The sequence below is a fragment of the Chiloscyllium punctatum genome, chromosome 8, assembly GCF_047496795.1.
Source record: "Chiloscyllium punctatum isolate Juve2018m chromosome 8, sChiPun1.3, whole genome shotgun sequence".
In the NCBI taxonomy this organism is placed as follows: domain Eukaryota; kingdom Metazoa; phylum Chordata; class Chondrichthyes; order Orectolobiformes; family Hemiscylliidae; genus Chiloscyllium; species Chiloscyllium punctatum.
The window spans coordinates 22,810,819-22,823,397 of record NC_092746.1 but is presented as its reverse complement, the minus strand read 5'-3'; the positions used below and the strand labels follow the sequence as shown (position 1 = coordinate 22,823,397).

The 12,579-nt window shown below is 38.2% G+C and overlaps 1 protein-coding gene across 1 annotated transcript in view; it reads right to left on the bottom strand.

The window, feature by feature from the left end:
* The window catches only part of nek10 (NIMA-related kinase 10), a 235,924-nt gene that overhangs the window by 112,631 nt on the left and 110,714 nt on the right, over nt 1-12,579 (bottom strand). Inside the window, exons 15-19 of the mRNA XM_072575222.1 lie at nt 9,078-9,155; nt 8,412-8,476; nt 3,357-3,459; nt 3,137-3,265; nt 2,910-3,047 (exon numbers count right to left, since the gene is read on the bottom strand). Coding sequence (XP_072431323.1) covers nt 2,910-3,047; nt 3,137-3,265; nt 3,357-3,459; nt 8,412-8,476; nt 9,078-9,155 — 513 coding nt within the window. The remainder of the gene's footprint in view (nt 1-2,909; nt 3,048-3,136; nt 3,266-3,356; nt 3,460-8,411; nt 8,477-9,077; nt 9,156-12,579) is intronic.

The following is a 12,579-nucleotide window of genomic DNA, read 5'->3' as shown; positions in this document are numbered from 1 at the left end:
GAAAGACTGGAGCGCCTGGGCTTGTATACCCTTGAGTTTAGAAGACTGAGAAGGGATCTGATTGAGACATATAAGATCATTAAAGGATTGGACACTCTGGAGGCAGGAAACATGTTTCCGCTGATGGGTGAGTGCCGAACCAGAGGACACAGCTTAAAAATACGGGGTAGACCATTTAGGACAGAGATGAGGAGAAACTTCTTCACCCAGAGAGTGGTGGGTGTGTGGAATGCTCTGCCGCAGAGGGCAGTGAAGGGAACCCAGTCTCTGGATTCATTTAAGAAAGAGTTGGATAGAGCTCTCAAAGATAGTGGAATCAAGGGTTATGGAGATAAGGCAGGAACAGGATACTGATTAAGGATGATCAGCCATGATCATATTGAATGGTGGTGCAGGCTCGACGGGCAGAATGGCCTACTCCTGCACCGATTGTCTATTGTCTATTGACAAGGTTCTGCAATGATAGACTAATTAGTAAAGTTATATCACATGGATTCATGCTGAGCTTGCTAATTGAGTAGAACATTGGCTTGACGCTAGGAGACAGGGGTAGTGGTGGAGGGTTATTTTTCAGATTGGAGACTTGTGACCAGTGGTGTTCCACAGGGATCAGTGCTGGGTCCACCTTTGTTTGTCAAATGAATCTTGATCAATTAGGCAAATGTGCGGAGGAGTGGCAGTTGGAGATTAATTTGGATAAAACAAGGGCAGGACCTACACAGTTAATGGCAGGGCTGTGGGTAGTGTAGTCAAACTGAAAGACCTATCGGTTCAGGTACATAGTTGTTTGAAAGTTGCATCACAGATTGACAGGGTGGTTAAGAAGGCATCTAGCCTTCACTATTCAGACCATTAAGTATAGAAATTATCATGTTGAGGTTGTACAGAACACTAATGTGGCCACTTTTGGAGTACTATATTCAGTTCTGATTGCCCTGCTAAAGGAAGGATATTATTAAATTGGAGAGGGTTCAGGAAAGAGTTACCATGATGTTGCCAGGACTGGAGAGTTGAGTAGGAGAAAGTGAGGACTGTAGATGCTGGATATCAGAGTGAAAACGTGTGGAATTGGAAAAGCACAGCAGGTCAGGCAGAATCCGAGGAGCAGGAGAGTTGACATTTCAAGCATAAGCCCTTCATCAGGAATGTCGGGGGGAGGGGGAGAGGCAAGAGGACTGAGACACAAATGGGAGGGGGCTGCAGCTGGGGAGAAGGTCGCTAGGAAGGCGATAGGTAGATGAAGCTGGTGGATAATGGTGATAGGTCAGAGCGGAGGTGGAGCCGATAGGTGGGAAGGAAGATGGACTGGTAGGACAGTTCAAGAGGGCAGTGCCGAATTGGAGGGTTGGATCTGGGATAAGGTGGGGAAATGTGAAATGAGAAGCTAGTGAAATTGACATTGATTCCGTTTGGTTGGAGGTTCACAAGACGGTTCAAGGATTGTGGAATCAAGGATTATGGAGATAAGGCAGGAACGGGACACTGTTCTTCCTCCAGGCATCGGGAGGCTAGGATTTGGCGGTAGAGGAGGCCCAGGACTTACATGTCCTTGGCGGAGCGGGAGAGGGAGTTGAAGTGATCAGCCACTGGGTGGTGGGATTGTTTAGTGCATGTGTCCCAGAGATGTTCTCTGAAATGTTCCGCAAGTTGGCATCCTGTCTCCCCAATGTAGAGATGACCACATCGAGAGCAACAGACACAGTAGTTGAGGTGTTTGGAGGCACAGAAAAATCTCTGCTGAATGTGGAAGGATTCTTTGGGACCTTGGATGGAGGTGTGGCTGCAGGTTTTACACCTCTTGCTGTGGCAAGGAAAGGTGCTTGTTATGGAGGGTGGGTTGGTGTGGGGCGTGGACCTAACGAGTAGTCACAGAGGGAATGGTCTCTGCAGAATGCTCGCAGAGGGAATGGTGAGTTATAAGGAAAGGCTGGGGCGTTTTTCACTGTAGAGTAGGAGATTGAGAGGTGACATTATAGAGGTTTATAAAATCATGACGGGCATAGATAAAGTGAATAGTGAAGATATTTTTCCTCAGGTCAAAACTAAGGGGCATATTTCTAAGGTGAGAGGAGAGTGATTTAAAAGGGAACTGAGGAGCAACCTTTTCACAGAGAGTGGTTCATATGTGGAAAGAACTGCCAGAAGAAGTGGTAGATGCAGGACCAGTTACAACATTTAAAAGGTATTTGGACAGATAAATGAGTAGAAAAGATTTAGAGGGATATGGGCCAATTGTAGACAAGTGGAACTAGTTTAGTTTGGGAAACTTGATTGGCATGGATGAGTTGGACCAAAGGGTCTGTTTCCATGCTATATGATTCTATGACTACACTGATGCCCCATGACAATGGTGCATGCCATCTGCAAGATGCTCACCAATACTGGTTTAACAGTGCCTCTCAAATCTGTTATGTCTACCACGTAAAAGGGCACAGGTAAAGGGGAATGAGAAAACCATCTGCAGATTGTAATGTATGTCATGTATAGCCTAACTTGAATATATATTGCAATACTTCCATTATTGCTAGTAAAAATCATAAAACTCCTTCAGTAATGTTTTGGGTGTATCTTTGTGATGTACTGCAGCAGGTCACAAAGTAGGCTCAAACCCCCAACTCAATGGCAACTGGCAGTAATGTCATTAATGTCCACATCCCACAATGAATGATAAAAGATTAATATTTTAAATACATGAAACAAAATGTGTTCATTTCACTTGTATGATAATTAAACCGGTGTAATTCTCTATGCATTGATGCATTCTTACTAGAAACCTCCATAAAATAACATTCTCAAATTATTATAAATACGCAGTTCACTCAAAAAGATTAATAATTTTATGATGTACTGTTTATATGAAACAAGAGCAGCCATTATATTTCTTCTCAGGAAGGACAAATAAAATGCACCTGTTCTCGAATTATTGTGAGTTCAGACACAATTTTCTCTACACTGCTGTCACGGTCTTTTTTGTCTTTTCCAAAAGCTGGGTTGTGCAAATTAACTTCTTTCATTGCTAGCAGATTCTGTCCACTGTATTTCCTAACCTGTAGATTCAAGAAGAGATCTAAAGTATACATTTAATCTGTCTGTTGTAGAAAGCTAACAAAATATTACAATAAAAAGAAAGGCTTACCTTACAAACGTTACCAAATGCTCCACTCCCAAGATAGTCTAAAATGGCATAATTACCAATAAACTTTGTTGGGGCTTTATTTTGGTTAACTCCTTCTATATTTTCAGTGATTTGTTTTAGTTCATCAGTCTAGATAGAAAACCATAATACAAGTTACAAATGTTCGATGGAGAAAAAGAACCTTGAAGATAGATTAGTTGAATTAGAGTTCATCACTTACAGTTAAAGAGTTCAACTTAGTTACCAAGTTTTCATATGCACGGATGTCACGGACATAATGTCCAACATCAATGAACATCTCAAACATGTCAGGAGGAAATAACCTGCATTTAAGGAATCTCAGTGTCAGTAAATCACAGAGGTTTTGACATTAAAAGACGTGATACAAACTTATAGGGTAGGAAAAGTAAGTACATTTTTTTCTGCACAGAGTTAAATCCATGGAGATATTCTTGTATAGAAGCATATAAAATAGGAGCAGGGATAGGTCATTCGGCCCTTCGAGCCTGTTCCGCCATTCAGTATGATCATGGCTGATCATCCAACTCAGTACCCTGTACCCACTTTCTGCCCATACTCATGAATCCCTTTAGCTTGTAGAACTATATTTAACACTTTATTGAAAGTCTTCTATATTTTAGCTTGAACCATGTTCTGTGGTGCAGAATTCAGGCTCACCATTTTCTGGGTGAAGAAATTTATCTTCATCTCAGCCATAAATGACCTACCCTGTATCCTTAAATTATGAGCCCTGGTTTTCAAAACCCTGGTTATAGGGAACATCTTTCTTGTACTTAATCTGTCCTGTTATAATTTTCTAGATTTCTGTAAGATCCCCTCACTCTTCTAAACTCCACTATATATAGTCCTAACTTTATACATCAAGTCCTGCCATCCCAGGAATGTGTCTGATAAACCTTTGTTGCACTACCTCCATCTTTCCTCAGGTAAGGTTACAAAAACTGCACACAATGCTCCAGGTGTGGTCTCACTAAAGTCTTGTACAATTACAGCATGAAATCCCTGCTCCTGTACTTGAATCCTCTTATTATGAAGGCCAACATACCATTTACCTTCTTAATCAACTATTCCCCCAAATGCTTACTTTCAGCAACAGGTGTGCAAGGAAACCAGGTATTGTACCTTCCCATTTCCCAATCTATCAGCATTCTGACAATAATCTTCCTTCCTGATTTTGCCACCAAAGTAGATAAACTCACAACTATCCACGTTACACTTCGTCTGCCATGAATTTTCCCACTCACTCAACTTGTCAACATCATACTGAAGCATTTCTGCATCCTCTTCACAGTTCTCCCTCCCATCAAGCTTTGTGTCATCTTCAAACTTGGAGGCATTATATTTAGTTCCCTCATCTAAATTATTAATATATATTGTGTTTAGCAGAGGTCTAAGCACTGATTCCTATAGTACACCACTTGTCACTGTCTGTCATTTGAAAGAGGACCTGTGTATTCCTACTCTTTGTTTCCTGTTTGCTAAACACTAGGGACCCTGGTGCTGTGCGGCAGCAATGCTAACCACTGAGCCACTGTGCTGCCTACTTCTTTATACATGTGTGCACACAAACCCAATCATATGTGCCTTAATTTTAATGCCAATTTCTTACGTAGGACCTTATCAAATGTCTTCTGAAAATCCAAGTAAACCACATCCATTGGCACCCCTTATCAACTCGACCTGTTACATGCTTGAAAAATTCCATTAGATTTATCAAATATGATTTTCTTTTCATAAATCCATGCTGACTTTGTCCAATTCTGTCAATGCTTTCCAAGTACTCTGCTATTAAATCTTTTATAATGGATTCAGTTATTTTCCCCACTAACTATGTCAGACAGTTCATAATTCGTCGTTTTCCCTCGATGGTTTTTTTTTTAAACAGTGAAGTTGCATTTGTGAATCCAATCCAAAGGAACTGTTCCAGAGTCTACAGAATCTTAAAAGACGATTCCCAGTGCATCCACTATTTCTAGGGCCACTTCCTTCAGTACTCTTGGATGCAGATTATCAGGACGAGGACATTTATTGGCCTTTAATCCCACCAATTACGCCAAAACCTTTTCCCTATTCATCCTAATTTCCTTCAGCTCTTCCCTCTCACTGGATCCCATGTTCTCCAACATTTTTAAGACATTACTTGCATTCTCTTTTGTGAGTAAAGGACCAAATTACATATTTAGTTGCTATCTCTTTACTTCCCACAGTAACTTGCCCTGTTGCTGATTGTCTTCACTAATCTTTATCTCTTCATATACGTATACAAGTTTTTACAATCAGTTTGTAAGTTCTCTGCATGCTTACAGTCACACACTATTTTCACCTCTAAATCAAGCCATTCCCTCCTTTGTTGAAATCAAAATTGTTTCCAATCCCCAAGTCTGCTGCTTTTTTGACTAATTTGTATGCCCTTACTTTGGATCTAATATTATCCCTAATATCCCTTAATAGCAATGATTGGACCACCTTTCCTGTTTTGATTTTTGTGCCAGACAGAAATAAGAAATTGTTGCAGTTCATCCACGTGTTCTTATCCAACATCATTCTTTTAAGTAACATCTCCCAACTTATCATAGTCAGCTTGCATTTCACAATCATAGTTTCCTTTGTTTAGATTCAAGCCCCTAGTCACAAAATCAACAACATCTGAACAAAGAATTCTATTATATTATAGTCACTCTTCCCTGAGGGCCCTCATGTGCTAGATCGCCAATATATTGTTCGATATAAGTAGTTCTTGTTAGGACTGTGTCTCTTTAGTTTGTGTTTTTAAAAACTGGGAACTGAAATGAGAAAGAACTGTTTTTAAAGATGTGTTGCAAAGAGTGGCTGCTGTTTTGACATCAAGTAACTTGATGCTCATGGCAGGCACTGTAATCAGCTTTTGAACAAGCAGTAATTCAAGTTCAGATTGAAGACAGTTTGAAGCCAAGGATGAGTATTAGATTAGATTAGATTACTTACAGTGTGGAAACAGGCCCTTCGGCCCAACAAGTCCACACCGCCCCGCCGAAGCGTAACCCACCCATACCCCTACATCTACATCTACCCCTTACCTAATACTACGGGCAATTTACCATGGCCAATTCACATCTTTGGAGTGTGGGAGGAAACCGGAGCACCCGGAGGAAACCCACGCAGACACGGGGAGAACGTGCAAACTCCGGGAATTGAACCCGGGTCTCTGGCGCTGTGAGGCAGCAGTGCTAACCACTGTGCCACCGTGCCGCCCACTAATTGATGCAGCTCATGTTGGCAGCAAAAATTGATTGGACTCTGCACTAGTGACAGTTATCATTGACAGAGACCTTTTGTTTGCCAACACCTGTGTGACTGATTTGCAAGTAGCTGAACAACTTGGAGCTGGAAACAAGTTACAGAGACAGAGAGAGTGAGAAAAGGAAATATACAGATCTGCTTCCAGTCCAGAAACTGCTTGTTCTCTGCAGTCAGAAACTCAATTTGAACCTAGAAGGAAATTAGTTACCTTTCCTGAAGAAGTCACTGCAAGCTACACCTTTTGAATTGATGAATCAGAGACATCTTCCAAGTGAATCAGCTGCTCTGTATTTCTTACAAGCCAGTGGAAGCATCCAGAAAAAAAGACATCTAAACAACAAGAGATCTGGCTAGCTGAAGAAGGATCATCAAAACACTGGAACCGGGAAGCTGAGACCATTGAACTGACTTTCCAATTTTTTTACCTCTCCCAATAATCTACTTTGTCAATTAGCATGCATGGATGCATGTGTGTGTGTGTGTGTGGAGGGGCTGTAAAAGGGAGGCTTATAAATGGATTAGAGTCTTAGTAGCTTATATGCCAATGGTTTATATGTTTATTTGTAGCTGTAGTCAAATTACTTGTAATAAATGGTAATCTGGTCCATGCTTTCTATCAACCTTGGTCTTAAATTCAGGTAAACTGGGGAACTGTACGTACTTTAAAAAACACTTTAACGTTTGGCACAACTACAGGAATAGCAGAATTTAATTTATAGCTTGCTACCCCACTTGCTGTTCCACGTACTAACCTACAAGATGGCAAACTGAAAAATAAATGGTCCCAAAATACATGTGGCCTGATTTTTGAGTGCTGAACCATAATTTGCAGTATAACTAACTTGTTCTGACTGAAATGGGTAAGACACAAATTTGTTGATACATCTCATCTGCATGATTTTAGTGCTATTTCCTGTACCTCCAGGCAAATTCTGTACAATGCAGGAGTGAGAGAGGCAATCATAAGAACAGAGAGAGAGTTTTGGAGTCTGAGGGCACAAAATAATGTTTTTTTAAAAGTGATTTCAAATAACTAATTCAAACAACTACTACAACAACACTCAAGAAATTTTGTACCACATGAATTGCAAGAAAATGGAAATGCCTGAAAAGGAGGAAAGATCCCATTTTTAACTTGTAAAAGATAGATGCATTTTCAAAGCTTCTCAATTACATCTACACTGTTTTTCAAGAAAGTAAGAGATGATGATGATTAAAAAATTAGCAATGTTGTTTCCTCCTTTGTGGTGAGTATTTTTCTCAAAGGTAGCTATGGATGGACAATAAATGGCCTTGCTAATGACTATCTTTTTTCTAGAATGAGCGTAAACAAAATATGAGTTTAGATAGTTGGAGAATTGGAGTTGGAGGTGAGAGTATAAAGAATGGAAAATCACACCAGACTCCTGTTTGTTCACTCTCTGGCTGGAAACTGCACATTGTGAACAATAGAGTATTTTTGGAAAATAAAGTTATCTGTTGCTGATAGAAAATATTAAAAAGTGGAAATCACCAATGTGTATGGCAACAAATATATGTCAACTCAAAACAGCTTAATCAGACAATGTTATGAATTTTAAACCATAAGTTGTAATATAAAAGTATTTTTAGCAAAACAGTGCATTTTTCACCTGGACAATCACCCCAGGAGAATGCTACAGATACAGGTTATCCAGAGTAGCATATATCCAGAAGGCACCAGCATAAATTACATACATTGATTTAATAGCTGTTTGATAGTACAGGGTATTACTGATTTAAATATTCAGCTAAATTGCTGATCCCAATCTCGAACCATAACAAAGTAGAAAACAGATGCACAATGTTTCTCTGCAGAAATGTGAAAATCACAGATTAAAAAATCTGCATAGCACTATTCATTTTAACTTGTTTAAGAATGACTGAAATCTCAGAATAACAAAGTAAAGAGGTTTAATGTCAATGCACAGGTGACAAATACATTTGTATATTGTACCTTTTGAACAATTGCCTGTTCCTTTCCATACTGAAGAGAAAACGCAAAGCTCTAAAGGCATAGCACTGTAATGAAAATATTTTAAGTATTGTATGTAAGCATCGATATATAAATGAAATGAACAGCATAATACGTACATTGAAAAACATACAATACAAATTTATGAACATACAAAAAGGGAGATGCTACTGTTACATAAAAAGCAAATTAATATATGAGACACGTAGAAACAAATTACTATATTTTCCTCAGACATTTCATACTGTTATTGTTAAAATAAACTAAAAATAAGTCAAAGCCTAACTTTTATTGAAAAATCTCCACTGAAAGGAAGGCATTTTTACAAGCTGTACAGATGAATTAAGTCACAGAAACTAACTTGTAATATTATGAAAGTTACCTGTTCCTGTACTCTGAGAAACAAATCTTATTTTTAATAAGCAAGACAGGCATATATCTTCAGTATAGTCAACATAATTTAAACAAGAGTGCTTTGCAGCTCAGTGCTATTCATTCTTCCATTTAGAAGCTGATGCATGAAATGAAATGGAATGCATTTATACATGCAACAATGCAAAACCCTGTCAATCTCTAAATTAGTTGTTTCAACAAAGCAAATCAAGTTCAAACTCTTCTGGAATAAAATTGCTGTTGTAAGAAAAATACCTGCAAGGTTTCTGTTTTTAGTGCATTCCTTTGTTTTCTTGGCAGGATTAGCTTCCCTATGACATAAATGCCATTCCCCTGTATAAAGAATTTAAAGAAATATAACATAAAGATATTAAGCTATATATTCCCAATATTTGATTAAACATTCAGAATGAACATTCCCAATGCTAAAGATTTCAAGCTTGATTCACAGTTATATTGAGCTCAGCTGGGATGACAATAGAACTGCTGCAATCACAATCCCCAGTGGTAAAGGTAGAGTTTTTATATTCCTAATTTCTCCCGCGTGCCTCTTAACAGAATGTACACTTGTGAGACATTGGATAAGAATAGAATCAAGGCCAGTTTGATATTCTCCACAGCTAACGACTTGCCAACATTGGCTTTTTTATGAAGTTGGTACATTTTTAAAAAATTCTTATCTTTTACACAACTATTGCCTAGTTTGATTCGTGCTTGAAAATTCATAATGTTGTACACTACAAACTGGTAGTGACTGTTTAAAGGGGAATCCAAACACTCAGCGATCAAGTGAAAGACCAAAGATAAATAAAAACAATCCTAACTTACTTACTTATATAGAAAGTGAATATTGAGAAGGAAATCTTAGACCATAGGGCCTGGTTTGATGGACTGAACAGTAAGAAATGGAATTTAATCCTGAAAAGTGAAAGGTGACAGATCTTGAACAACTAAAAAGGCAAGGGAGTAAGCGCATGATGAATGATTGTACCCTAGGAAGTACAGAGGATCACAGGAACATTGGTGTCCATGTCCATAGATCTGGGAGACAGCAGGACAGGTAGATAAGTTGGATAAGAAGGCATATGGGAAACATTCCTTTATTGAAGGTTATGCTGGAGCTGTATAAAATATTAGTTGGCCCAAAGCTAGAGTACTGTCCTGTATGCAGTTCTGGTCATCACACTACAGGAAGGATGTGATTGCATTACAGAGGATATAGAGGAGATTCATCAGGATATTGCCTGGAATGGAGCAATCCCATCATGAGGACAGACTGTATAGACTGAGGTTGTTCTCCTTAGAGCAGAGAAGGCTGAGGGGGAATCTGATTGATGTGTACAAAATTAAGAAGGGCATAGATTTGGTAGATAGGAAGAAATTTCTTCCATAATAGAGGGATCAATAACCAGGCAGCATATACAGCAAACTTTGGTTTAACCAGCAGCTAATGAACTGGTACTCTCAATAAACTGGCGAAAATGATCTACCTCAAATACCGGAAGTTTATTGTATTATTGCAGTCTCTGCGATGTCTGAGTAGTCAGTTGAGGATGCAAGTGAGAAGGGTCTCTGCCAGTAAGATTATTTAAGGCAAGTTGTTTTATTATTTAAGTGATTTGTGCTGTTAATAAAGTATAACAGTGTTGTGGATATCATATCATGTTTCTATTACTACGTGTGTGTTTTTACAGTATTTATGTGGACCTGTTGATCAATTAGCACATTGCTGGTCCCATAGGTGCTGGTTAATAAAAAGTTTGCTCAATATAAGATAAGCTGCAGAAGGTTAGAGGATTTTGAAAATAAACTATTTCATCTTATGGGAGGAAGGAGTTATTTGCAACTCAGAGCATGAAAGGTTGAGTAATTCAGTGCTTGAGAAGTGATGCAGATACAATGGGCTAAAGGATTCTTTCTGTGCTGTAAGACTCTATGATTCTATGACTCTAAAGCAAACACAATTAATTTAATACTATTATTTGTAACTGATTATGTGATTAATTCAGTTGTACATTTTTTTTATTTCCCCATAAGAATTTCCTTAAACATTAATGAATCTTGAAGTCTTATTCACTTCTTTAAGGACCAAGTCAAAGGTATACCACACGTCTCTGAAATTCCCTTTAATTTTCCCATTTTCCAGCTATTCTCCAAGATAAGATTTTATGGCAATTCTTCCATTAGATTTTTGACTTAGCAACCCTCCTATTTTGCCTAAATCCTAATGACAGAATCGCTCAGTTTCTCATGCAGTTGTTGGCAGATAACCAACTGCCTTATCATAGCCCTCCAAGCCAACTTTGCTAACTGTGCTCTGTCACAAGGTCTTGTGAGGACCTTTGTAGATTTCTACCTTCAGCTTCAAACTAGGTAAATGTTCTAAATTGTTTTCCCCCTTATGAATTCTAAACTGAGCGTGAGTACTGAACTTTATTCGCACAATGAATGATCAAGTTAGTATTTCTTTACTTAAAGTGCGGGTGTGACAAATACACATCACTCTTGTCTGTTCTAATTCACTGCTCTGCAATCTACACCAAATTAAAAGGACAACTCCCTACCTTCTGTTTGTAAGCACAAAGATAACTTAAATACATGAAACTTCTAACCTCAACAATCCACCTTTATGAAAATGATCCATGATTTGAGATATTCTTAAACAAAAATGAAAAATAATTATTTTACCTTCAAAACAACTATTTTATTATGTAACCAATACGAATAATTTCTATTGCTAATGAATGTGTTTGCTGTCTCTACATACTTATTGGATCCTATATAGGAATTTCTTTTGTTTACAAGCAGATATCTTTTTTGAACTGGGAACTGGATATATAATTTAAATTTTCACTAAGTAAAGGTAGACCTTGTGGCTACATTAAATAAAGAATATCCACTATCCTTAATTGCTATTATCTCTCTACATCTGATCTTGCAAGTTAAACAAAGATTATGTTTTAAATCTCTTCAATCCAATAGTTTGAATTGCAGTCACTTAAAATGTACACTAATTACTTAATGAGATGTTTCCATTGATCTTACACACAATACTTTAATTTCTAAAATGTAAAGTTACATTCTAATACATATGAATTTGAAAGTTATTTTCCCAACATCACAGGAAACAGTGTGACCGATCATTGCAACTTTTCAGCTGCCATTAAAACTATCTTAAAATTGATTGCCCATAAATTTCCACTTTAGAAGGTGTCAAAATACTTATTTCCCCTTCATGAATTCTAAACTGAGCACTTATCCTCAAGCCTTTAGGAAAATACAGTCAATCAGTACAATTCAATCGACCAGTCTGCCAATGCTTTACTTAAGTCTAAAGAATAATGTTCAGTAAACAGCTGAGGATTTTCCATGTGGCAGTTTTGCATATGCTATTAATTGGGCCTTGACAGATGCAAAGATGACTGAATGACCCAAGTCTGCTCTCTGAACCCCTTCCCTGAGAATAAGTATTTAAGGATTCATTTAACAATATACGATCACCTGTAAACAACTCAAGAGCTAACACTCTACCATCTATCTTGAAGGATGAGGTGCTACACAACAAAATAGAGCAGTACCAGTGGGGAACATTTCCTATATTTCCTGAGTGCTACAGAGGAGATGACAGTCAGCATTATGGGGACAGCAGCAACAGAGTCTGGGGAGAGAATATTGACAATGCAGGTATGTTCCTTCCTTATCCTCTTCTCAACTCTTAGTTTGCACCTATCCAATTCACAGAGCACTTGTTTTCAAC